Consider the following 27727-nt stretch of genomic DNA (forward strand, 5'->3'; position numbering starts at 1 on the left):
GATTTCAGCTCTCCATGCCTGTTTCCTCATGTGTAGAAGGGGGACAGTGACACCACCCAGCTCCCCGAGGGTCATGAGGTCCAAAGAGCTTCCGAGTATACAACACTCACAGACAGTGCCCCACCCGACATCACCGCCGCGGAGCTGTTGGCTGGGAACAGATCAAGTCTGGAAGTCACTCTGCTCAGCCTCGGCTCCAGAAAAGCTCTCGGGGAAAGGCAATTCTTATTTTTACCCACTTCTTTCTCCTCCACTATCTCAACCTCCCTCATAAACCCACCTTCCTGTAGCCTGGCACTTAAAATTACCTTTAAGTTCTCTCTAACCCTTTGTCTTTTGTTGCCAATCTGCTGCCACTTAAGTGAAAAGCATAGGAAGAATTCATCAAGGGAAAAAAAGCAAAAGTTTTTATTTTTTATTTTAAAGATTTATTTATTTGACAGAGAGAGAGCACGCACAAGCAGGGGGAGCGGCAGGCAATAGGAGAGGGAGAAGCAGACTCCCTGATGAGCAGAGCCCAACCTGGGGCTTGATCCCAAGACCCTGGGACCAGGGCCCGAGCTGAAGGCAAACGCTTAACAACTGAGCCACCCAGGCACCTCCCCCTTCTTTTTAAAGATTCTATTTATTTGACAGAGAGAGAGAAAGATTTTAAGATTTTATTTATTTGAGAGAGAGAGAGAGAAGGCACGAGAAGGAGAAGGAATCTGAAGCAGACTCCCCACTGAGCGTGGAGCCTGACGCAGGGCTTGATCCCACAACCGTAAGGTCACGACCTGAGCTGAAACCAAGAGTTGGACTTAACCAACTGAGCCACCAAGGCACCCCAGAAGTTTTTATTTTAAAACTTTCAGAATTGGATCTACTGAAAAACAGGCTTACATTGTCTTGCTCTGTTGGGAAGGCACCAATGCCAACTCGAGTTGTGTAAGCTTTCACGACCCCATACACTTCTCCAACATTTTGAGGGGGCATTCCCAACCCTGTACAGACACCTCCAACTGTACAGTTTGAAGAGGTCACAAAAGGATAAGTTCCTAAAAAAGAAACAAATATTATACACACATAGATATATACATTACTCTGAAACAGAATTACTGTGAAAAATCTGCATTTGAGTACATTCTAGGTACTGGACAGACTTGACTATAACTGCCCTCTCAAACCTCAACCTTTAGTCCTTGATCCTTTCTGTCTGTAATGAGATCAAAACACAGGTAGTTAGAGCTATCCCTGCCGTGCTCATTCTGGGGAGGTTTCTTGAGTGTGCACAGTTACTCAGCTCTGTATGGTAGGTACTCACCTAATGGACTGCTGAATAATTTCATGCCAAAACCCTGGTGTTAGGCTAACTATTCCACTATGTAGACTTATAATCTATGTGTTTTTAACATGTTCTAATTAGTTTAAAAATGAATTTATTTTATTCCCTTGATATAGATTTTTAATATACAGCCACAACCTAGAGTGACACCAGTATACTAAGAATTTTGTGGTATTCATTATCCTATCTTCTGATCTCTATTAAGGGAATAATCCCAAAAATGATAAGAGAAGCTAAGAGGGGTGTACTCCCCCATCCCCAAAGATCCTGTTCCTACTTAAACTATCCACTAAGCTAACCAGATACTCTGCTTTCTTTCCAGATTCCACAGGCATATTATGGAGTCAAAAATACCTATCCACAGTAATAGAAATACACTTTTTCTTTAATTGGTATACTTGGAGTCAAAAGCCAATGAAATGTCAGTAAGACCTGAGAACAGACTTATCTTTGGAGATCATGTTCAGAGGGAAAGGCCAACAACCTAATGGGGCAGTAGATGGAAGACATTAAAGCTTTAACTTTTTTAAGATGGAGGATGCCCTAATCCATTCAGAATGTCACGCCCAGGGAGTTAAACGGATTTCCACAGATCTTAGAATAGGCATGTTTAATGACAGTGTTGATTAGTTTTCGATATTTAAAGTTCCAAGCAAATGGAGCATGAACCAAACAACAGAAATCAGTTTACAAAATCCCAAACCCACTGATCCAAATAGTGATTTCATTTTTCTCCTGAACTACAAATCGTAACACATGCATTGTGTATTCCACAATATTGCTTTAAAAAAAAAGATTAGTAGATGACAAACGTCCATCATTCCTGAATATACAAGCTAAAAGCCTTGTTTTAAAACTCCGTAAGGCGAACATTAATTATTTATACCCTAAGTACTTTAGGGCTCAGTTAAGCTCCCGCAAGTCATATCTCACTTACCAAAATCAATATCTAGTAGTGCTGCATTTGCACCTTCTACCAAGATTTTCTTTGGTGGTCCATGCAGGGCCTCGTAGAGGAAGTAAACTCCATCTCTCACCATTGGTTTAATCCTTTCCATATAACCCTGTAGACAAAGACAAAAAACAATTTCAATGTGTGCTAATAAATTTACAACATGACCAGTACAAGTAAAATTCACCTGACTGTGACAAGGCAAACTTAACTCTTACAAAGCAGAAGGGGGTTGGTGACCATGCTCACCCTACTGCATATTTGGATTAGCTTTGGTCTCTTGTCCTGATTTTCCAGAACCAAAAATGAGACCCTAGCTCAAGAACAGTAGAGAAACAATGAAATTCAGAGGTTCTACATTAACCTCACTGCAAGTAATGATGACCACCTTCCATTCTTCATAAACCAGCTCTCAGGAAAATAAAAAGAGCTAAGTATATTACACTGTGCTTTTATATTTTGTGAGGTATTTAAAAAGCCACATTTATAATCCATGTAACCACAAGTTTTGAAACTTGCATCCGGGTGACTGTCAAAATGTTGGTGCAGGTCACAAGTGACGTTGCCAAGCATGCAAATAGTGACAATTGTTAATGTTCTTTTGCCACTGTATTTCATTACAGCAATATCTCAGCAGTATTACTAGTAGATAATATCAAATACTATTTTACACTGAGCATTGTAAAACTCTCACAAAACATTAAAAGTATTAATAACACTGCTTAATTTTAGAATTCAATTAAAAATGTAATATAAACAAGAATTCCCCCAAGGCCTAAAGTATAACTACAATAAAACCTAGTTTTAACTATGTTTCCATATTTGGCCAGTCTAGTATGGAAATTCCACCATCCACTCATGAACTAACCGAGTATGTTACACCTACTGATGAAAGTCTGGTATCCCCCCACCCCCTTGGCTCTAGTCTCCTGCTTATTCCTGGTTTAGACCTTTTGTCATGCTGGAAATGACCATGCCATTCATTATGTCCCTTATTCCTTAAAGTGCTGGTTCGACATATACCACCTATTAATTCAATCTTCTTCCCCAATTCTGTTCGTGATTATTCATCTGCTTTACATTCAAATGAAACATGGATAAAACAGAACCAAAGAGCCATATCCACATTTTAGTGCATAAATATTTCCAAGTTGCCAGGAATAAATTGAAAATATTTGTTTCATGACAGAATGAAAAGAAGATGGCAGTCTATTCTAAGCAACAACCAATACACTGAAATCTAAATTCCCAACATTTAGAATCTTCCTGGGAGGTCTTTTCTTTAAAAGAAATTTAGTGAGTAGATAGGCCTAAGGTATACAACCATTCTAGAATGGCATATGAGGTTCATAAATTCCTATTCAGCTCTGGAATTCACGTTCATACCTATTTATAGAAGAGAAGTAATAATCATATACATAGGACCCATCTTGAAACGCACCAAACATCAGGGACGAATGTAAGGGTAGAAAGGGTAGGAGATTTGCCTACTGACGAACTCAGGCACCACTGACAACTGAAAGCAGCCACACGTGGACCCAACCCTTGGCCAATCACCTTCTTTGTCTTTTAAGACAAAGTGCTACAGACACTGGCCCTGTGGGGCGTCCTTCCAGAACGGGCCGGCTAGCTTTATAAGTTATCTCCTACTGTCCCTTCTGTTGATCTATGCTCCACATTGCTAAAAGGGATTTTTATATAATACAAATCTAGTCTTTTTTTCTGCTCAAAATTACTCCATAGCTTTTCCTTAACCCCAGGATAAAAGTCAAACTCTCTATCATTGTGTATAAGACCACTACAAGACCTGTGAACTCCTCCTCTCTGCTCCCCACTCAATCTTTTGTTTCAGCCACATCATGTGAAGTGACTCAAACACACTATGTCCTTTTAGGTAGGCCTATATGTTTTTAGACATAAAAAGGATAAGTAATAGTTCTCATTTCCAATGCTTTATGCATATCTGTATGGCATTTATTATACTATAAATTATTTAACATATAACTTCTCAGTCACAGTGTAATTTCCATAAGGGAAATTAAACACTCCACATTCTTCATTCTTAGGTTTGCAGTTCCTAATGCAAAACGGGAATGGATGAAAGATCTTAGATGCCAATCTGGCAAACAAGTTTTAAAAAGAACATTAAAAAGGCCAGAAAGCACTACCTTGAGTTTTTGTAATTCGCCTTCAATGTCGATTTCCAGAGTGGGGTATATAGATTTGTACTGGTTAGCCAGAACTCTGAACCTGAGAAGTAGAGATAAATCAAGACAGTAGCTCAATTAAAAACAGTCTGAATAACATCATTCGATTCAAATGGTTTCTGTAGATAAGTGTTGAAACCACTTATAACAAATGAATCCCAAACTGAAGCTCCATTCTAAGAAATAAAATCTAAACAGATCAGTCATATGAATAAGTGACACACTCAAAAACAGTATTTTTTATTCAAATTTAGGAATACCAACAACATAATCGGGGTGATGTGCGTGGAGGGAAGAACTAAAATCTGTAACAACACTTCAGTAGGAATTTTACTACACTGTGTGAAAAATAAAAGGGGGCGGTCTGCATGATGCTTTTAAGAGAGACAGAGGTAGGGCCTTTGATGCCACCTGTTACTAAATACAACCAACTAACTCTCCATCACAGAGTCACCATATAGCTTTGATGATGATGATTAGGTTTCTCATGGAGATTTTTCTAGAGAGTAAGTGTCAGTGAGGCAATTTCTATTGTTTAAGGGGAGTCTGGGACACAAGAGTTCACCAGTATCTAAGAGCCTAATTATGTCTAGGTGGTGGGGCAGAGGGTCTCCAGAACTGAAAATCTGAGGGTCAAGACTCTGGGATGTGGTAACCCCACCAAAGCACCCCCCAGAATCTCTGTTTCTCAGCAAACCATCCCAAACTCCAATCCTTAAATATAATTTTGGCTTTGCCTTCTTAGGGTACTGCTAGGATATCATCATGAGGTTACTTTTCATGAAGTTTAATTTGAAATTAAGTAATAAAAATAACTTTAAAGTCCAAATAAAACCAAAAAAGCCAAACACCACTCTTCAACTAGAATACTGATTTTACCAATTTGCATCCTGGATTTGAAAAATTCCAAAAATCCCATTTGCTCTTGCCACTCTGAAACACAAGTTAGTTACCTCTCAGAGAAGCCATCAAAGTCAGAAACCAGATCACACATCCGCAGTCCACTCCGAGCAGCTTTGGAAGAATAAACTGGGCCAATGCCCTTTTTTGTGGTACCCAAACTTAAAAATAAATCAGAACAAGCTTTGAGTTAGACAAGAAAAATGGAGTTCTTGTGGTCACATCATCACAAAGACTGAAGGTACTTTGACTACTTTCTGTTTTGCTAGTTCCTGTAAGTTTATTTTCACAATCCTATGATTTCTCTGGAGTCTAAACAGGATATTCTAATAATTTTTCTTAAACCTCTGGCCTAGACTTTAAACATTAGGGTCTGGATATGCTTAAACTGCACCGAAAACAAAAACAAAAAACCCTACTTTTTTCCTGCTTGTTCTTGTCTCTGTTGCTCCTGGATACCATCAGCTGCTTGATGAAAATCGAATACTGAGGGGAAAAAAAACCAAATCACGGTTGTTGTTGAAACAAAGGTAATACAGAAGGAGCAAAACATACTGAATTTTAAATTACTTAAGCTATAAATCCCTTCAGCTTAATTTCATCATGACTAATCAAACAGATATGTTTTATTTTTTAAAAAGATTTATTTATTTATGAGAGAGAGGGGGAAAGAGGGAGAGAGGGAAAAAGAGAGAGAGAAAGAGAGGGAGGGCATGAGCAGGAGGGGCAAAGGGAGAGGGAGAGAGGATCTTAAGCAGAGTCCGCGCTAGGCATGGAGCCCGATGCAGGGCTTCATCTCATGACCTGAGCCGAAACCAAGAATTGGAGGCTCAGCTGACTGCGCCACCCAGGCACCCCAAATGTATACGTTTTAAAAAGCAACAGCAATGGTGGGAGTGAAGGTTTATTATGCCAACAGGTATACTAATATGAAAATATGCCTGATTGTTAATTCCTACTAACTGCAACCTGTATTATTTTAAAAATGGTAAGAGGGTACCCCACAATTCTAGGAAACTCAGTTTACTAGGATACCCTCTTTTCTTCAGGTTCTACCCTCCAAACATCTCTAGATTATCCTGACATCTCTCCCTCTCTCATGAGCTTCCATCATCTCTAGCCAAAATTGTAGCCAACTAATGAGTGTGCACATTTCCACTCTTGGACATCTTGAATTCATAATTTTGAATGCAGCAAAGCCATCTTTCCAACACACAAATATGATGTCACTACCCTTTTGCCTTTAAAAGTCAATGGCTTTCTATTGCTCAAAAGAAAAAGAACTCTTTTATGTGGCCTCCCTGCATAGCCTGCTCTTTCATCTGGGGCTCCCTCCTTTCTGCCCTTGGGTCACACAGACACTCTTCTATGGCCTGGGCTACAAGGCATACGCTTCTGTCTGAATGTGCCTCGTCCCATGCCTGCTCACACACGTGTACTCACGCCCACACACTCACTCTCTCCTACCAGTATTTTAGGAGTCTTGGGACCATGTCAGTTAGCTTACCAGATTTCCTGCACCTACAAGTTCTCAAATATTTACTGACTGAATAAATAGCGATTTTATGGAACAGGCAAGCCTAGAATTTGGTCTACGAACTTTTAATCAAGGCTTCTGTTTCAAAAAAGCCTTAGGGGAATATAATTTATGTATCATAAAATTCACCCACTTAAAGTGTACAATTTAATCATTTTCCGTACATTAAACCATGGCTTCTTTTCACTGATGAATGTTACTGTGTCTAAATAAATAAGCTGAAATGTATGAATTTTAAACAGAATGACTGATCTAAGGTTCCTAGAACTAGTGGTGGCATGTGTAAAAGAACTATTTGGCAGGATCAGAAGACTAATGTTGTAGTTATAGATGCTGAAACTAAAAAAAAAAAAAAAAAAAAAACGAGGAAATCTGACCTTAAACCACCCTCTGACTGGCCCAGCCTCTAAAGCCTTCTGTGCCCTAGGTCCCCTTTCTGAGACACTGAGAACTGTCAAGGCAGTCATCTCCTCTGCTCGGCAGGGTTAATAAGCACAGCTGTGTACAGCTAACAGGTTTCCCTAGTGGTCTCGTAGGGGCGTTCCAACACTTCCTACACGAGGTGATCATGAGACAGAAACTACGTTCTTATTGTGGGATTTAAAATTATCCTGTAAATCACTATCTGCCTCAGTGCCACAGAACTGGATAGCAATGACATCCTTAAACTACACTGGGATATTGTACACCAACAGATATTTACGAGAATGTGCACAGCAATATTTTTATAATAACTCAATACTGGAAATGACTCAAAGTTTCATCAACGGTAAAAATGGACAAATTGGGCCATAGTCATACAATGGGATATACGATTCAGCAATGAAAATAAGATACTGCTTCATTTAATAAGGATGAATCAGATAGGCATACTGCTGAGTGGAAGTCAGACACAACAGATTATATAAATGTATAATTTGTATAAAATTCAAACACAGACGAAACCAATCTATTGTGAGAGAATAGTGGTTACCCTTCGTGAGGGGGAGGAGATAATAACTAGGAAAGGTCATCAGAGTAGCTTTTTTTTTTTAATTTAGATATATGGACATATAACATTAGTTCCAGGTGTAGAACATATGATTCGGTATTTGTATACACAGCAAAATGACAACCACAGTGAGTTTAATTAACATACATCACCATAAACAGCCACAAATTTTTTTTTGTGATGAGAACTTTTTTGTTTTCTTAACTAGGCTCCATGCCCAACGTGGGGCTTGAACTCACAACCCTGAGATCAAGATCTGAGATAGAGAGCCGGATGCTCTCCCGAATGAGCCACCCAGGTGCCCCGTGATGAGAACTCCTAAAATCTATTATCTTAGCAACTTTCAAATACGCCATACAGTACTGTTAACTATAGTCGCCATGCTGTCCATGACATCTCTGTGACTTTTTTATTCTGTAACTGGAAGTTTGTAACTTTTGACCACCCTCGTCCATTTTGCACTACCAACTGCCTGCCTCTGGCAACTACCAATATGTTCTCCCTATCTTTGAGTCTGTGGGGTTTTGGGGTTTTCTTTCTCAGGGCTGCCTTGACTATTCCGTTTCTTTGTAGTTCCAAACAAGTTATATTTGTTCTATTGTTCTATTTCTGTGAAAAATACCACTGTAATTTTGATAGGGATTGCCCTAAATCTGTAGATTGCTTCGGGTAGTATGGACATTTTAACAGTACTAATTCTTCCAATCCATGAGCACAACACATCTTTCCATTTATTGTGTCTGATTTAACTTCTTTCATCAGTGTCTTACAGTTGTCAGTGTATAGGTCCTTCACATGCTTGGCTGGCAAAGCGTAACAAGGTAGTCAGTGGTTAAAGGGGTAAAATATTGTATACTTATTGTGCACTTTGTGTATTGTGTGCAATGTTAAAATGTTTACTTATTTCTAATAATAGCTATCCTATACTATAGGAATTAGTTTATTGTCATGCTCTTAATTTAGTATATAGCTTATAGCCTTTCTTATCTACTTTTGAGAGGCCAGAATAGTTAAGAAGCTGTTTCATTAAACTCCAACTTTGCAAATCAGTTACGACAAAAACTGAGATGTTGGAAGAAGCCATTTCTTTTGAATGAAAAGATATTTTACATTTAAGTATTTTTGTTATTTTCTATGTTCAAATAAGTTACAAAGGCACCTGGCAAATCACAAGTAAATGGTTGATGGAAAGCAGGTAAACCATATTTTTCAGATGTTAATTTAGTACCTTGCCATAGAGCTAATGTTTTTTAGGTTTTTCTAGGCCCCAGGGAGCTATTAGTGAAATCAGAATAATTACTTTCATAAAGCTCCATTGTTACATGGAGCCTTAATACCTCCACTAATACTGTTTTTGAGAGAACAGTCTTTGTGTGAAGTTGCTTTGAGTATCTCTTCCATTTTCTATAGCCTAGATACTAAAAACAAAAAATGCTGCCTTGGGAACTCAGTCTAATTTTTAAAAGATGATTATACACGTTCAGTAGGTAAGTTTTATTAACACCATCTTTTTTTTTATTATTATCGTTGAGTTTTATTAACACTATTAATGTTAAACCATATGAATGTGTCCAGTGTGAGCCTCAGTACCTGTAATATCCACTTTGCTGGCTTCTCCTATCTCCTCAGGTCTTCTTTCCCCTAAGTGTTTTTTTTTGTTTTTTTGTTCTTTAAATCATGGTCCCTTCACATGAGACATACCCTCTGAGCAGATTTTTAAGTCACAATACGGCATTGTTATCTACAGCTTCAGTGCTGTACTGCGTGTCTCTAGAACTTATTCATCGGTCATCTCCTTTAGCAGATGATGTGAATGTCATCTTCACACTGAAGCATCCCCAGTCACTTTATCTAAAATTATAGATCCCTACCCACCTCCTACAAACTGCCAGACACTACCCATGGCTCCTTTCTCTCCTTAGAACTTATCACTGCATGCCATGGTACATTTATCACATATTTATCTTGTTTATTATCTGTCTCTCCCTACTGTACTAAAAGCTCCATTGGGGATTTTTATTGGTCTTTTCTGAATCCTCAGTGCCCACCACCACACCGGGCACCGAGTGGTCTTTCAACAGGGAGCTTCTGAGTCACAGGACAGACACCCAACAACGTGCATTTCAAATGCTCAAAAAAATTTAAAGTCTCAGCCACTTCTCAGGTCTCTTTCCCTCAATAAGGATCTCTTATATTACAAATTTTGTTATGAGTTTCAATAAGACAGGGCACAATTATAATAGTTTCTTGCATAACTGCTAAAGAAAGAACTGGACTCATTTTTAAATTTCTCTATAAGGAAACTGGCTGCTCAAAGCAAAAATATTAAGAACACATTATAAAGTTCACAACAACGTAGACATGAAATGTATGACAATAATGACACAAGGGACTGGACGAGGGAAATGGGAACATTTCCTTGTAAAAAGCTTGGGTTAAATGTTATATTATTTTAAGGTAGATAATGATGATTTAAAGTTGTATATTACAAATCCCAGAACAACTACCAAAATTCACAAAACAGGAGGTATAAACTAATAAACTAATAGTGCAGATAATCTTTAAAACGTTAAATCTAAAAGAAATCAGGAAAAGGAAGAAAAAAGACAACAAAAGGAACAAAGGGAAAACAAAAAGCAGATATAAATACAATCATACTGATAATTAACTATATTAAAAATAAATGATCTAAACACTTCAATTAAAAGCAACACTGTCACAATGAATAAAAAGCATTTATTTAGTCTATAATAAATGCCCTGTAAATATAAAGATATAGGTAGGTTAAAGATTGTTAGATTGAAAAAGATATACCATGCAAATACTGTTCTTAAGAAAGCTCTGCTGGCTATATTAATATCAAAGCAGGCTTCAGAATAAGGAATATTTACATAGAAAGAGAGGATATTTCATCATGATGAAAGACTCATCAAAAACATAAATTTAAATATACATGCAATCTACCTGAGCTTCAAAGCAAAGCAAAAACTGACAAGAGTCAAAAAGAAAAATAGACAAATCCACAACTCTTGTTGGTTTCAACATGCTAGGTGACTGATAGCAAGTAGAAAAATATCAACTAGGACACAGAAGATTTGAACACAGTTTAAAGGACACTTCAAGAACACTCAATAACTCTCAACAGAACACATATTCTAAGTGCATGTGGAACATGGACCAAAACAGACCCTGTGCTGGGCCATAAAAAAAGTCTCAACAAATTTAAAAAGATGGAGATCATACATAAAGTATATTCTCTGTCTACAACAAAATTAGAAATAAGAGAAATCAGAAAAATCACCCAATCTTTAGAAATTTAAACATATTTCTCAATAACTCACAAACAGAAATCAAAAAAAAATTACAAAGTATTTTCAACTGAATGGAAATAAACATACAACATGTCAGTATTTGTGGAATGTAGCTGAAGTAGTATTAAAGGCACCTGTGCAGCTTTAAATGCTTATATAAAGAAAAGAAAGGTCTAAAGTCAATGATCTAATAAGCTTCTAAAGAGGCTAGAAAAAGTGAGTCAATCCAGCACAGTTGACTTCAAAGAAGTTATTTTATTGGGTTACTGAGGCTACGCATAGGCTTCAAGGCTCTGATTGTTATTTGGAGGCATGGATACTTAAGAATTTTGATTGGCTGCTCTTTTTCTGTTTTTTAAATGTAGGCTCCATGCCCAGAATAGAGTCCAACACGGGGCTCGAACTCACCACCCTAAGATCAAGACCTGAACTGAGGTCAAGAGTCAGACCCTTTACAGACTGAGCCACCCAGGTGCCCCTAATGGGGCTGCTCTTAAATGGGGGTCATGCTAAAACTAGAGTAGCCACTGCCTCAGAGGACACCTGTATTTAAATACAACTGAAGAGTTTGTACCAGTCCATTCTCTCTTTCCCGGTTATTGTCTCGATAATTAACAATTCTATCACATCAGATAGATAGTAACAGGGAAACAAACTTCAAATTTATTACTGGTGGTTGAAATTAATTTTAAAATCCAATTTGCTCTAACTAATCACGGAGGAGAAGGCTACTCTGGATAAAGTCTGAACCATTGAAAAAGCTGCAATATTACATTTCAGACACAAAGAGTCACTCTACAGATATGCCAGATAGCAGACCTGCTTTTACATAACTAATGTGCAAGTATATGCTCTTTGTATTTTGATGTGGTATATTTTATAATAGAATTAGAGATGTCTTGTGAAATACTGCTTTTATGATTCATTTGGTTAGCTAATTCTCTCTTCAGAAACAGGTAAAATTTAGCCTAGTCCTTTACCAAAAGAGAAAAAAGAAAAAAATTACTAAGATTTCATGTATTTGGAGCCCCAACTATTATAATCCATCTTACTTAGTTTTCACTAAAATTAAAAATTGGCTGGGCGCCTGGGTGGCTCAGTTGGTTAAGCAACCGCCTTCGGCTCAGGTCATGATCCTGGAGTCCCGGGATCGAGTCCCGCATCGGGCTCCCTGTTCAGCGGGGAGCCTGCTTCTCCCTCTGACCCTCCCCCCTCTCATGTACTCTCTCTCATTCTCGCTCTCTCAAATGAATAAATAAATCTTTAAAAAAAAAAAAATTAAAAATTGGCTACTAAATGCTTCCACGTGACAAGTGTCTGATAATAAGACAGTTAAATGCATTATGTGCCCCTTACCAATATGAGCTCTGTCGGATATGATAAGCCTTTTTTCCCAGCCTTCCAGACCTAGAGAAAGAGAAAAAAGATACAGCTTATTAAACACTTTGTATAACATCTCAATTTCTTTAGAAATACAATGTTTAAAAGTGTTTTTCACGGAAGTAATCACTTACACATCTTGTCTTCTGTATGGGAAATACGTTTAAACAAGAATTTTCTCACCTGTCATTCATCATATTTACACTCATTCACAAATTCTCTTTCTAAATGTTTTATTCTAAACAGCTCCAAACTCAAGCCAGCCAAGTCCACATAAAATATTTCTAAGAATTCAAAAGCAAATGGGAGGTAAAGGTCATTTTTGTTAGAAGCAGGGGAGGGGAAATTAGCTGCAGAGCTGGAGGAGAATTTCAAGAAAAGGGTTATCTGGGGAATAGAACCCTTTCCCAAAAGACAATTATAAAAAGGTGAGATTAAATGAAATAATAAAATGTTCTCACTAATTCCTCCAAAGGTCTATCAACTATACTGCCCTTACTACGCTGACTTGTAAGGTGACATATGTATCTCCCCATTTAGCTGTGAATGCCTGAGAGCAAGGGCCATGAATTTTCATAGCATGGGGCCTATCAGCCCATAAATGTTCAAAGAACTATTGCTGAATGAATAAATGAATCTAAATGGATAGGTTTCTTCAAAGACAGTACCTTAGTAAGCTACATGCATTCTAAGAATAAGCTGCCAAGCTCTAAACATTCTCAAAACTAGTATCTAGATATTCAAAATTAGCTGTTAATTTTGATAATATCCAAAGATGTGTTTCGAAAATGATTCCTTATAAAGAGGAAGTGCTAACAGTGAAACGGGAATATTAAGCCTCCCCCTCTCTAGCTGTTTTTGACATTAAGTATGTATTCTAAAGTTAGCTTCGGGCATATTATACAGAAAATATTACAAAGAAAATCAGTAAAATGGATTCAGCTGGATCAGACAGGCTGAAAGGAAAAAGAAAGGAGGGCAAAATTTTTAAAGGGGATGAAGGAGAACAGAGGGCAGCATGGGAACCTCAAGTTGACAAAATTCAAAAGCAGCCAGCAACACCTAGGTAAAAAATGCAGAGGACAACAGAGATGGTAGGAGGGCAGGCAGGATTCTGTGAAGTCAGACTTAGTCGTCAGGAACACCTGAGGTCGGATTGCTACTTTTCCTGAACAATAAACGTAACGTTGTTATGTAATGGAATTGAGTATTTTAAATATGAGCCAAGCTAAGGGGAAACAATACTTTTCCTCAACTGAGTATTATTTGCATGACCAAATTCCCCTGAAACCCTAGCAAGGCAGCCAAACTGAATGTAAACAGCCTTCCAAAAATCTAAGAGATTAGGAAGGGCAGGAAATTAAGCCTTTAAAAAAATTTTTGGAGGGAGACGGAAGTGACTCTTTGTCATAGAAGGAGCATTTCCCTCATTTGGAGGGAGGGATAAAACAAGCCTCTTTTATCCCTGGGTTGTATGACCAACAGAAACAAGACTGACTGACAGTGTGCAAAGGGGACCTCACTAGTTTCCTGACTCAGGAAGCTAATGTTTGGTTTGGGAGATGGGGACGCCGACTTGAGCACAAATGACAAAAGGAACTCAGGAATCCCTGAGTCTCACCTCCAGTGGATAGTAATTCCAGCAACCTAAAGAGACAGTCTGCAGATGACCCAGGTAAAAAGAAATCAGGGTTTACACAATGACATTATGTGTGTCTTTGTTTAAAATACTGATTAAAATGAAAACAATTTAAATGACATTGAAAAATTTGTCCTACACTCTGAAAAACAAACAGGGTTCTAGAGGGGAGGGGGGTGGGAGGATGGGTTAGCCTGGTGGTGGGTACTGAGGAGGGCACATTCTGCATGGAGCACTGGGTGTTATGCACAAACAATGAATCATGGAACACTTCATCTAAAACTAATGATGTAATGTATGGGGATTAACATAAGAATAAAAAAAAAAATTTGTCCTACAATAACCAGCAATTTTAAAGTATAAGACAAGGGGCGCCTGGGTGGCTCAGTCGTTAGCGTCTGCCTTCGGCTAGGTCATGATCCCAGGGTCCTGGGATCGAGCCCCATGTCTGGCTCCCGGCTCAGCAGGAAGCCTGCTTCTCCCTCTCCCACTCCCCCTGCTTGTGTTCCTTCTCTCGCTTTGTCTCTCTCTGTCAAAATAAATAAAATCTTTAAAAAAAATAAAGTATAAGACAAAATGTTAACTTTGTCTGACATGAGATCCCAATGAACTTTCCAAAAAATAAACTAGTCCCCAGGCAAAGTGGTCATTCTTTCCATACCTTTTCCTTTTTGGACATTTTTCTCTGCTTCCTCAAATAATCCAGGAAGATGAATTACCACACCATTTCCTAAAGGAAAGCAAACAAATCCTAACCTTAAATATCTATACTTATAATACAGACATCTACGATAACCCTTATCTAGAATAGTGAAAGAGTAAAGGACTTTGACAAATGGGACATCTGATTTATCAAAGGAGTTACCACAGAAATGATTCCAAGTTTTAAACAGTAGTGTAACGTAAATATATAACATATAGAATATAAAACACTAATATTACATTTGATATAATTTGAAATTTCTTTGAAACAAAGTAAAACTTCTTTTGAAAGAACCAAGTTACGTTGTTCTAGTTACAGTACAGTAGACACTAAATCAAGGTCTTTCAAATTAGGGAATCATACCCTATTAGTGGTCCTAAAATCAATTTAGTGGGTTGTGATTAGCACTTTTAAAGATAAAAACCTAGAAGAAAAGATTGTAGACTGCATCATGTTATAAGGGTTCAGAATCAATCCATGAAACACCTCCTGTATTGCTTACTGTGTGTGCATCAGTGTTTGGAAAGCTGACTTGATGATCTGCTTTATAAAATTAAGATTGCCAATGACCACAATTAAATGCAAATCATCCCAAAAGTATCAGTGCTAAAAGACAGAGGTGTAAAATAGCCAGTCAGGTATATTCCAGAAGGTACCAAGGTCAAGATTAATAAGGGATCAATGAATCATTTGAGTAATGAGAGATGAAATCAGCTCAGATAATGAAAAATGAACACAATTATCAATTGAGGGGAGAAAAACCCCAAGTGGTTCAGTTTATACACTTACCAATGAATGCAGTAACATTTGGATTAATTATTCCACTGGGTAAAAGATGAAAATCATATTCCACAGAATCTACAACAACGGTATGACCAGCATTATTTCCTCCCTGAAAGTACAAGATAGGGAAAAATTGAACCTGACAATAAATATGACAAGTAACACATCTCCCTTCCAAAGTGAATTAATAATTTCTTCCAAAAATGTCAATATAACTTAAGAAAACCCAAGTATGTATTTGCCACAAATACATATTCTTTACAGGCTTCACAATATTTTGGCTACCCTCTCTTCTTTCCCCATGATAGTACATAGAGTGGTTTCTTTCCTGACAGGATCTAGAAAACTGGGGAATTCAGGTTTCTGGAAGGTAGACAAACATACACCCTCTTAAAAGAGAAAAAAACGTGAAAAAAGTACAGGGAACAAATTATTTTGTTCTTGGAACTCTATAGGACATGTAGCAATCTAATCAAAAATCCACGATATTTTATCCAAACACAGAAAAATCCCTAAATTAGAAAAGAGTAATCTATCCAGTTACCCTAATTTGATGTAAACATTCATGCAATTCCCATTGTATTCAGAGGGTATCAAGCAGCTTTGTGACCTGAAATTTGTATTCTTACATGGACTTATCAACTAGGAAATTTCCCAAGGAACTCCTCAAATATTGGGACCCTGAGACTCTAATTTTTAAATTTATAAATCAATCCTGTGAGTCTGTTTGGTACCAATCCCTGAATCCACTCATCTCTGGATAAAATAATAATACACTGGGTCAAGGAATCACTAAGCTGAGAAACATACTATAAACCCATAGTGAAACTTCCTGAAGCTCAGGCCTAAAATGGTCAAGAAAAAGCAAGATATGAAGTCAGATTAGAAAAATCAGGTACACAGCAGACTGATCAAGTGACCAGATAATTTTTCTAATTTCTAGGTTTAAAAAACATAGAAGAAAACACAAATCAACTGATTATATGCTTAAACTTCTACACGATAGTAACAAAAAGTTTAAAGCAAACAAACCAGGAATATATTTGCAACAAACAAACCTTAACAACATCCTGGCTGGACTTTAAAACAATACCAATCAAAACTATGTCCCCTGAGAATGACTGGTTTAACTTGATCCCGTGGCTATTTTTGACAAAATGAATGTCATTTTTTACCAAATCATCACCAATCACAAATTCACAAAAAATGCAGAAAACAGGTCCTGCAAAAAAAAAAAAAAAAAAAATCCTCCAAAAAGGAAATGCCTACTTACACTGTGTTTTGCACAGCTACAAAGCAAAGAATTCCTTACTTGAAGACCAGTGTACGTCAGGTGTTTAAAACAAAGTAAGCCTCGACAGTGGGGCCTGAAGTCTGGAAGACAACAGCACAGAGGCCGCGTGGTAAACAATACCTCCCTCCCTCCCTCCATATACCAACAGAACTAATTACTCTTTTTTTAAACAGGAAACATCTGCATAAGATACAAAAGGCACCGAGGATACGCAGTGCAATGAAGGCTTCTGGAACGCTCCTCTCCCTGCCCACGTTCCCCTCTCCTGCGGACCAGCTACCACCAGTTTTTGGTGTCCTTCCTGAGGGAGTTTTGCATAAGCAAACAGGTATTTGTATGTTGTTTTATTCCACACATACAAATGGTAGCAAACTATGTACACCTGGGCAGCTTGTTTTTACTTAGCAAATCTGAGTGCACGTTCCTCATCCTGTAAGCCAAACCATCTCGTAACAGCGGCACTGTCATGCTGCTTGTGCGGACACGGAATTTACCTGGTCCCACAAGACAGGCAGACCGGTTGTTTCCAACCTTTTGTCATTATAAACAATGTCACAATACACTTCCTGGTACACACGTTATTATTCACACTTGTGCAAGCTTATCACCAATTCTGATAGACTCCTAAAATAAAAATAACCCACAGGACAATTCTTACTTTGGTTTTACAGCATTTCTTTTACTTTATCCCTCCTACCAATATTAGCCTTTTTATCATGACTTTTTATGATTTAGGAAACCTCCCCCAAACTTTCAGGAAAAGTCTTTTCAGAATATGAAGCTCATTAAAATTTCTTGGGACCCTACGAAGATGCTAAATTCTAAATTGTTATAAATCACTGAATCTAATAAATTTTTACTAAACTGTTATAAAGTACTAGTAACTTTGCCACACACACAAAAAAAAACCAGTCAAGATTATTTCAGCAAAATCCGTTTATTTTTTTAATCCATCATTTGCTTAAGATAAAAAAACTACACCATAACTTTTGGAGTAGATCTTTAAGTCTCCCTAATATACACAAATTTTTTTTTTTTAAAAGATTTTATTTATTTATTTGACAGAGTCAGAGAGAGGGAACACAAGCAGGGGGAGTGGGAGAGGGAGAAGCAGGCCTCCCGCAGAGCAGGGAGCCCGATGTAGGGCTCGATCCCAGGACCCCGGGATCATGACCTGAGCCGAAGGCAGACGCTTAACGACTGAGCCAGCCAGGCGCTCCCACAAAATTATTTTTATAGAGATACTAACATAAACCTTTTGCTGAAACAATTATTAACTCGGTGGTGCTCAATTATGTTCTTATTGTGTAACAAAACCATACTCTCTTATTAGATAATATTTTACCGAGATAGGCAGTACTGGTGGCAGTAACTGTAACAGAGATGTTTCTTTCTGTGAGGCAGGTGGTTGTGACCCATCGTGTTAGATGATGTTAGGGGGATAAATTGGTTTAATCTGTAAGTTCTTCCAAGTTTATAGGTGGTGGTTTGAGCTGGAAAAGTTCAGCTGCAAAAGGCTTGAATCACTTTACTGACCACCTGAGCTTACTCCAACATTAACCAACCCCTTCAATAACCAATGTCCTATTAAAGCTTACTATGTGATTTAAATCTATTTTAAATTCTACTTGGTTGAACAAAAAAATATGGTTAAATATACCCAGAATAACCCTAGATTATCCTATTAAGGAGCAAGGGGAGAAAAATGTAAGTGTGCGTATTAGTATATCTGGTCATTAGGGCCCTAAGGCGGGTTGGGGTATGACGGCTTCTAATGTTAAAACACACAACTATGCAGAAAAAAGATTCCTAAGGTGAACGGAGAAGGAGCTACTAAGGAGTTTCTTGACAAGGCGATCTAGACATGAAATAAGTTTTAGTATACCGTCATATTTTACAAAATGCAACAGATGAAGCTTCAAATTTGAAGTGTCTATTTGGATGCTAACATAAAATATTTATAAATTGTGTGGAATATACAAAAATCACCTTGGGAGCTCAGGCAGTTGTCTCCAAACATAGATTATACTGGTCCAAGGAGAGGTTACATGTATTAGCAAACAGCAAAACAAGGTTTCGATATGAGCACCATTGCCAACCACCACCTCACCTGCCTACCCTCACCCTCTAGCAAATTACAAGGGCAGAGAGCTTGAACTGCGGGTTCCACATCTGTGTTCCCATGGCCTTTCACATGGGCAACTCCATGGTGGGTGCCAAAGTAAGTAGCAAGAACACATATTTTTAATCACATTTAATAATTCTATAAGTAGCACTGGGGAGGCCAGAGAGAACTATATACATGTTAAGAGATAAATATTTTCTTGTCTACTTTTAACAGGAATGTACCATTAGCTTCTCAATGCAAAATTTCTGCAAACTTGATAAATTATCCCTAATTTATACAGTACTAATCATTATTCAAATGATTAGTTACATGTAACTACCTCTTGCTGTTTTGCTAAATTCCCGTAACACATGATCCCAGTCACTCATGTAGCATTTAACACTTTTAATTATCAAAGCTGTATGTTTTATATTACGTAACTAAAAACACAGAATATTGTGGACTACCAATTAATGTTTTCCAGATCAATCATATCAATAGAGAAAATATTTTTTAACATTTAAAAATTTTAAATACTAAACATTTTAAATTTTGAAATATACCCCCGAAACCCCCAGGAAACAAAAAACCAGCATGAACCCAAAGTGACTGCATATTCTGTGGCAAGTTTCTTTGAGGAAAAACATAAGTTTATAATGCCTTACTGATGGCTTTTCCTGTACTGAATACCAAGAATGAATGCAAATTCATTGTATTAAAGAATAAATATATGAAAAAATCCAATCAGGTCTCAGCAGTCACAAAACATCCCCTAATTTGGCATTTATTTTACTCATTTTGACTATTCTTACATTAAGATTAAATGTAAAAAAAAATATTAAATAAGCTTCTTAATGAGCAAGAAAAAAATGTCTCACTGACAAACTAGAACATGATGATGGGGGGGAAAAAACAGAACTAGGGGCACCTGGGTGGCTCAGTTGGTTAAGCGACTGCCTTCGGCTCAGGTCATGATCCTGGAGTCCCGGGATCGAGTCCCACATCGGGCTCCCTGCTCAGCAGGGAGTCTGCTTCTCCCTCTGACCCTCCTCTCTCTCACGCTGTCTCTCATTCTCTCTCTCGCAAATAAATAAAAATCTTAAAAAAGAAAAAAAAAATCTTAAAAAACAGAACTAAAATTCTATGTTCTCAAAGCTAAAAAATCAAAGTTTCTGATGTATACATTTTCGTTTTTTTAAACCATTATTTAGATAGCTCATTTTCATAGTTTTAGAGTTAAAACAATAAAAACCTATTTAATTCCAAACATTCTTCCCTCTAGAAAAACCCTAGGTCAACAGTGTATTAAGACTGTTAGCAAACAATTCACAAATAAGAATAACCCAGAACTAATATCTCCTTCTTCCGTATTTTCCTATCTGAAATTAACTCTAGGTCAGCTATACCTTTTGTGTGTTCAGTCCCTCTTCTTCCCCCCTTCTCTCCCAAACCCCTTATTTTGCAAATCATAGTAATCATTCCCTCAGGCCACAGGAATTGATCCAGACTGGGAAACCTGATCCAACCAAGCCTGAGACAATCAAGCTCCTCCCCCCTTGGGAATCTGATTTTGAGAACGAGGAAGGCAGTTAGTTTAGTGACGCCTGGCATTTAAGGGAGCATACTTTAAAAAATAATAATAAAGTTGCTAGTTCTGGCTGCTGAGATCCCCGGAGCTGCCTTTACCTGAGGCCACTCAGGATTGGCCACCCCACCTGGCTCTTGCTTCAAACAAATCCCCATTTTGCTTAAGGTAGTCTCTCCATTGCTTGCAAACAAAAGAATCCAAATGATTCACAACACAAACTAACTGCGACAAGGTATGTATACAGCTCGCTCTCTAAAATTCACATCTTGCCCTGGTGATAAACTGAATATAAAAAATGAGTAACTTACAAATTTTAATAGCTATGCTGTCAAGAACAGAACTAAAACACCACAGGGATGATATAGTAGTATTTAGTTATTTTGTAACTGTTCTCAGCTGTATACTTAGCAATTTGGTTTTAAGCTTAAGAAAGAAGATAATTTTCTTTCCGTGCCTTGAAGAACCTCTGGTTCTGAGGGAACCAGAAGCTGTCAAGGCCAACTCTAGAATAAAAGTTTGGATCAGGAAATGCTGATATGTGGAAGTTTCTAATTAAGCAGCTCCAAAGGTCCAGGGGAAATTAAAAAAAAAAAAAAAAAGTGACTCCTGATTCTTAACTCAGTTTGCTATTAGGTCTTCCTCTTCCCCAAACTACACTGCCCGCCCCGCCCAACCCCAAGTTCCTGCTGTGTTGGAGGAGGTAAAGACGTGTCCACGGCCTCCTGCAGTGCTATAAACCTCAAACAATGGCGTCTCTACCAGCAACAGTAGAGACCCAAGAGTCCCGGGCTAACAATCACACAGCCCGGAGGCATTTCTCAGGCCACTTAGGCCTCTAAAATGGTCTATGTGTCTTCTCTTTGTCCTTTCTGCTCTGAATACATGAACACTGTATTATAATCATAGAGCTCTAAGTGAACATCCATCAAGAACAGTGACTGCCCTGGATTACAGCACAGAGCAGCAAGACCTCACACCCCATGCCTCAGAACTATTTCAGCAACCACAAAAAAGGGTCCCTATTTCTTGCCTAGAGTCTTCAAGCATCTTAGAAACCTAACAATGTTTTGAGACAATGCTTACTACCTGTGGTTTCTTAGTAAAGACCTGTGTCTGTCTTTCCAGGTGAAACATTTCACTATTCGCCAAAACTAAAACACTTGTTAATCCACAGCAACAAGGATGACTGTTCTTTTTTTAAGATTTTGTTTATTTATTTGAGAGAGCAAGAGAGAGAGAGAACGAGGGGGGGCGTGGTGGGCAGAGGGAGAGGGAAAAGCAGACTCCCTGCTGAGCAGGGAGCCCGAGGACCCTGGGATCATGACCTGAGCTGAAGGCAGATGCTTAACTGACTGAGCCACCCAGGTGCCCCAAGGATGAAATATTCTTTTATGAAAAGTCATATAATTGCAATTAGCTTGTGATTTCAAAGAACAGGTTAAGTTACTATCAGTAAGTTGATCAATTAAACTATTCAACAGTAACCAGACACACTAGACAGAAAGAGAAAACATACAGGGTATCCCAATTTCTTTTTAGCAAAGGCATTCAAGCACACTGTACAGTTATCTTCTAAAGGCTTAAGATACCCACTTTACCTTACGTTATTATAGTTACCTTCCAGCTTCACACACAGATAAATACACATGATGAAAAGCTTTGGAGGTTCTTAGGTCCTAATCACGAAGCTTTTAGACTCTAGGTACCTAAATCTAATATACACACTTACTAAACCAGGGTCATAGATGGGAAAATCAGACATGCAACCAAAAAATGCATAAACCCATGATGTGTGATGTAGCTCTTTACAAATGCTTGATTAAAAATTCACCTAATCATTACATTTATAAAGACATTTTCTTAAAAACACAGAAATGGCAGATTTCAAGTCAAAAAAAAATTTCTCATAAATAAAACCCTTCCTTTAAAAAGTCTGTTCTAAAGGTAACTTAAAATTACCCAACTAACCCACCCATTCCCACCAAAACTAAAGAGACAAAATATTGATCATACACCACTGAGATGATCTCATTTTTTAAAAATTTATGCCTCAAAAGTAGAGATTATATATTTTTAATAAATTATATAAATTACATACACTGTTATATACTACTCTATTATATACAAATGACAGGATTTATATATTATGTCTATCAACAGAACAGGCTTAACTAGTGAACAACTTGGGACATCCTCATTAACTAAACTTTCAGATCTACTGCCCTCAGCAGACAAAAACTACTAGAATTACATGGCATTCAACTAAAATATGCTGAGAAAATACACACCAAAAAAGATACAAATATCAGTTATCTATTTTCAAACAGATACAAGAAGTAAGACTTTAGTATAAACTATTAAAGCCTATGAACATAATGGTACAATATAGTAAGTACTAGTTAAAATACTAAGTAACAAATAATCCAACAAATGCTGGGGATTCCACCTTAAATTCATGCCATCAGTCAATTAACTTGTCCAGGAAGATGTTAAAATAATTTACAGGAAAGGGTTAAACTACTGGTTTCAAAGAAATTTCTAGAGGTGATCCAGTCACCTAATAAATATTTGTTGAGTATTTACTTCCTCTCTGCCTCACAGAGTATTTGGTGCTATGGAAAACAACAACAACAAAAAAGAATTAAGTCCTCTTTTTGAGAAAAGTTCTAGCAGGGAAAACACAGTAATCCAAGAAAGCAAGATCTAACAAAGTACACCACACACTGGTATATACTTATGTACTTGGGAAATACTATGAACTATATAAAAAAAAAAAACAACTGTCAGTCAGGGGGCACAGAAACAGCAATTACTATAAATCTGGAAGAATGGTTTACCTTAAACACTAATTCTCTACCACCTTCCAATTATGGGAAGTGGTCTGGGAGGTAATTTTAGCTGTATAAAGTCAAGGCATTACATAACACTTTAGCTATCCCTTTTAAATTAGCTCTCAATTTTTCTGATTATTCCAAGGAGAAAGTCTCCGTTTGCTGCTGTTAGAGCTTTTATTTTTTTTTGACTTAGTAATAGCTGGTTTCAGAGCCTTCCGTGGATGTCAACATCTAGCCACAAATTAACATTTTTTTCATTATACTTACTTCACAGCAAGCTTTTATATATAACAAGTGACAAGAAGACTTTCCCTTTATAATTAATTTTAGTTAGTATTTTCTCTTTATATTAACTTTAAAACCCTGGTGGGGGGGGGGGGGTAAGGAGGGAGGGAAACACCAAGAAAGGAAATACTGTTCTAGCTATTCCCAATCACAGGCAACTTCCAAGACTACCTTGCTTGCTTTCCAGGAGAAAAGCCCTTGCTTAAGAAGTAGCAGAAAGTGGCAAAAAAAAAAAAAAAAAAAAAGTAGTAGAAAGTGCAACAGTTAAAATCTCTGTAGTTTCTACTCAACAAAATAAATAAAGTATAACAGTTTACTTTGGAGGATTTGGCCTAGTGGGGGAGACAGCTACTTTTATGCTGCCAGAATGGGGCCTTTCTCTGCCCATACCTTAACCCTTTGAAAAACTAGTACCCTCTCCACCCCCACCCTGTCAATACTTGCTTATGTAGCTGTTGTCCAGTAGACTGTAAACTCCTTGTGGGCACAATCCCTGCCTTTTTCAGCTTAACTCTGGGGCCAAGCAGTTCCCCTAAGAGTATCACTTGTAGATCCTCATTATGTGATTGTTGGATAAATGAACTAGGCCTGGAGTTGGTCCTATACTTCTTTTACTTAAAAGACATCAATTTGGGGCGCCTGGGTGGCTCAGTCGGTTAAGCGGCTGCCTTCCGCTCAGGTCATGATCCCAGGGTCCTGGGATCGAGTCCCTCATCGGGCTCCCTGCTCTGCGGGGAGCCTGCTTCTCCCTCTCCATCTGCCTGCTTCTCTGCCTACTTGGGCTCTCTATCTCTCTGTCAAATAAATAAAATCTTTAGACAAAAAAAAAAAAAAAGACATCAATTTGAAATTAAGATGTTTCTAGTGGTAGTCCTTTGATGTAAGTTCTACACACGTATTTTTGGTTCTAGAGAATTTACCAAATTATAAATAACTGCATATAAATCCTGAATCTGAAATATAGGCCTTAAGTGCATCGATGATGAAAATGCCACAAGCTTTGCATCTATTCTTTCCAAAAGGCATTTGATATATTAAAATATACAGTTAAATGGTGATTAACATAATAAAAAATTTTAAAAAATATAGTTAAATACAATATCAGTTTTTCTTTTAAAAACTTTATTTTGGAAAAAATTTCTTATGATTCGATTGTTAAACTATGGATACATTATGTGTATACCACTTCTAGAAAAATCTGCATAAAATTTGAGTTTGGGGCATGAATATGACCAAAAACACATATTAAGCTCTAACAAATACCTATTTTCAGTAATACACAGAACTTAAATCATCAAACAAGGCAATTCAAGCTTAAAATGTCTTTTCTAATGCTGACTTTCCCAGCGCTCTACACACACTAAAAATTTCAACATTCCATAGTCTTCAGTTTTATAAGTCAGGAGAAGTTCATTAAGGAGAAGTCAGCTTGCTAGAGCTGGCCAATTAATATAAAGTTACCAAGGTGAATCACAAGAGAGATCCTTCAATCTATTCATTCTGTGTCTACTTTCACTAACAAAACTAGTAGCAATCCTTCTAATGATGAGTTCTTAAAAGGCACTAGAATATAAAGATTTTAGAATTATATAAAGTGTGCAGAAAGTCAAAGTTTACAGAAGAGGAAAGTCTGCCTAACAGGTTCGCTCAAATGTTCCTCCTCTATCTTCACGTAACAGTTTAAAGCCAAACTTGGCTCCTTCTCAATCACTTCTCTCTAGGCTTTCCAACAGATGAGATTGGTCCATGACCTTCTTCAAGAGGATGTTCACGATAACATAGTAACACCTTCTCCAATCTACAAACTAATTCTACTACTTTTCAAAGAAATACTAAAATCGAGGATCTTTTAGAATAAATGTTATTGATCGCTATATTTCCCACACCTTCTTACAACCCATAATGTAACTCAGCCTAAGTATTACTATTTCCAGGAAAGGAAGAGGTCAGGAACGACATGGAAGGGGACAAATAGGACCAGCCTCTCTCCCTTTCTACCCGCAAGAGTTAGGTATTCTCGTACTTCTTTCCCTATAACACGGCCAGTTCTGATTTTAAGGCAAAAGTAAGGTGAAAACTGGCTTGCGGAGCAGCTCCTTAGGCAGTGTAGGGCAGGACTTCAATGGAAACACGCTTAGGAGTAAGGTATTAAGGTAAGTGTGTCCCCAGAGGGGTGGAGGAATAGAGATCCGAAGGTGGGGAAAGGTGGTGGGGTGCTAGGGGTAATACTAAGAGGCAACACCTATCTTAGCTAAGAAATGGGCAGGGTGTTTCTGCATGCAAAAAAACAAGACAAATCAGAATCTCTGCATTTAGCATTTCTGTACTTGTGATTACCTTGTTTCTGCGTGCTCAGAATGATAATCAGTTTCAGGTGGAAAGCTTTCAGTGAAGCAGGCCTACTAACTTGTTAGAACATATACAGCATGGCATCATCATATTGTGCCATGTTCATGAAGAAGAAATCCTCTTGCGAGGTAAACAGTTTCAGATATATTACAATTTGTTCTGAAAGTGGTTATTGCTCAACTATTTCGAATTTTGAAATTGGCAATAGTTATCTAAGAGCCTTTACAAAGGCGTAGCCTAGAGGCTGCTTCAAAGCAAGCGACAAATAGGAAGAAAGCTTACACTGAAAACCACGTGTCTCCCCGTAGGAAGTACATTACCAATCCATTTCCCGAAAGTTCACTTTCCATGTGAGCGTAACAATGTAAATATTTCTAAATACCAGATTTGACATCCACGTATTTACTTGCCTCACTCGCAAAAGAGCGGGGATTCTTTCCTCTGGGACCAACAAGTAAAAATAATCTACCCTTAATATTAATACGCGGGGTACGGAGTCAAAAAACGGGGCCATTAACCGTCCAAAGCCCGGAGGTGGGTTTTCGTGTCAACAAAGTGGACCGGAGGAGGCAAAGGTCTGAATGCTGGGGGCCTGCAGGTGGGGGGGAGTGGCGAGTGGGTTTTCGGGCGCTTCGGAACAATCCATTCCCACTCGGTCTCGCTCGGTGGGTGGGTGGGAGCGCGATGGGGTGGTTCTGTGGCCGCGCGGGGTCTCCGCCGGGAGTCGGGAGCAGGCCTCGGGCAGCAGCTCCTCAAACTCAAACCGCATCCCGCCCCCACCCCCGCCCCAAGCTCGGGGCTGGGTACTGGCCCCCAGACGGAAAACTGCAACTCCCCAGTCATCGCGCGTCCCTCAAAGACTCCGGGTCAACCCTGGTTTTCCTCCAGCGCCACCGCAACCCCTCAGCCCAGGACCTCAGGTCAGGGGTCTCTGACCTCCCGCCATTTCTCCACGTCGCCGCAGCTCCGAGCAGGAGAGAACCTCAAGGTGACACCTTCTTTGGGACGACGGATCCGGGTTCCGCGCCCGGGCTCTCGGGCCCGGCTTCCCGTCAGATCCCGGTTACCTCACCTGGCAGCGGCACACGATGTCGGCGTCCTGCGCCAGCAGATCCACCACCTTCCCTTTGCCTTCGTCGCCCCACTGCGCGCCCAACACCACCGTCACCCGGTTCCCTCCGGGCCGCGCCCCGGGGCGGCCACAGTCACCGTTGGGCAGGGAGGATGCCGCCGGGTTGGTCTCGGCGAACGCCATGGCTCCAGTGACGCGAGGAGAGCCCGAAAGAGACGCGGGCGGCGAAGAGTGCGCGAACTGAACTGTTCTGCGGCCGCCAGCCACATGCGGAGGAAAAAGGAGCCAGAGTCCGGCCCCGCCCCCGCCGGGCCACCACCCTCCAGCCAGGCCCCGCCCCGCTCTCCTCCACAGCCCACTCAAGGGGCGACCATGACTGCCCCGCGCAGGCAGGCCGCCGCAGAACTGCCCGCAGGAAGAGGCCCCGGTGGCGGCAACCGCCGCCACCCGGGACCGAGGCCACGCCCCTTC

The 27727-nt window shown here is 38.8% G+C and overlaps 1 protein-coding gene across 2 annotated transcripts in view; it reads right to left on the reverse strand.

The window, feature by feature from the left end:
• ADSS2 (adenylosuccinate synthase 2) overlaps positions 1-27619 on the reverse strand; it is a 34797-nt gene extending 7178 nt beyond the window's left edge. The window contains exons 1-9 of one of the 2 annotated variants that reach the window (XM_035010966.1): positions 27257-27619; positions 15734-15836; positions 14903-14971; positions 12579-12629; positions 5803-5869; positions 5437-5544; positions 4445-4526; positions 2262-2388; positions 883-1037 (exon numbers count right to left, since the gene is read on the reverse strand). In XM_035010966.1, the coding sequence (XP_034866857.1) occupies positions 883-1037; positions 2262-2388; positions 4445-4526; positions 5437-5544; positions 5803-5869; positions 12579-12629; positions 14903-14971; positions 15734-15836; positions 27257-27439 (945 nt within the window). In that variant the 5' untranslated portion in view covers positions 27440-27619. The remainder of the gene's footprint in view (positions 1-882; positions 1038-2261; positions 2389-4444; positions 4527-5436; positions 5545-5802; positions 5870-12578; positions 12630-14902; positions 14972-15733; positions 15837-27256) is intronic. The other variant, XM_035010965.1, reaches the window with a different exon arrangement.
• Positions 27620-27727: the final 108 nt, after the last annotated feature.

The sequence above is a fragment of the Mirounga leonina genome, unplaced genomic scaffold (assembly GCF_011800145.1).
Source record: "Mirounga leonina isolate KUSES-001 unplaced genomic scaffold, KU_Mleo_1.0 Mir_154, whole genome shotgun sequence".
NCBI lineage: Eukaryota > Metazoa > Chordata > Mammalia > Carnivora > Phocidae > Mirounga > Mirounga leonina.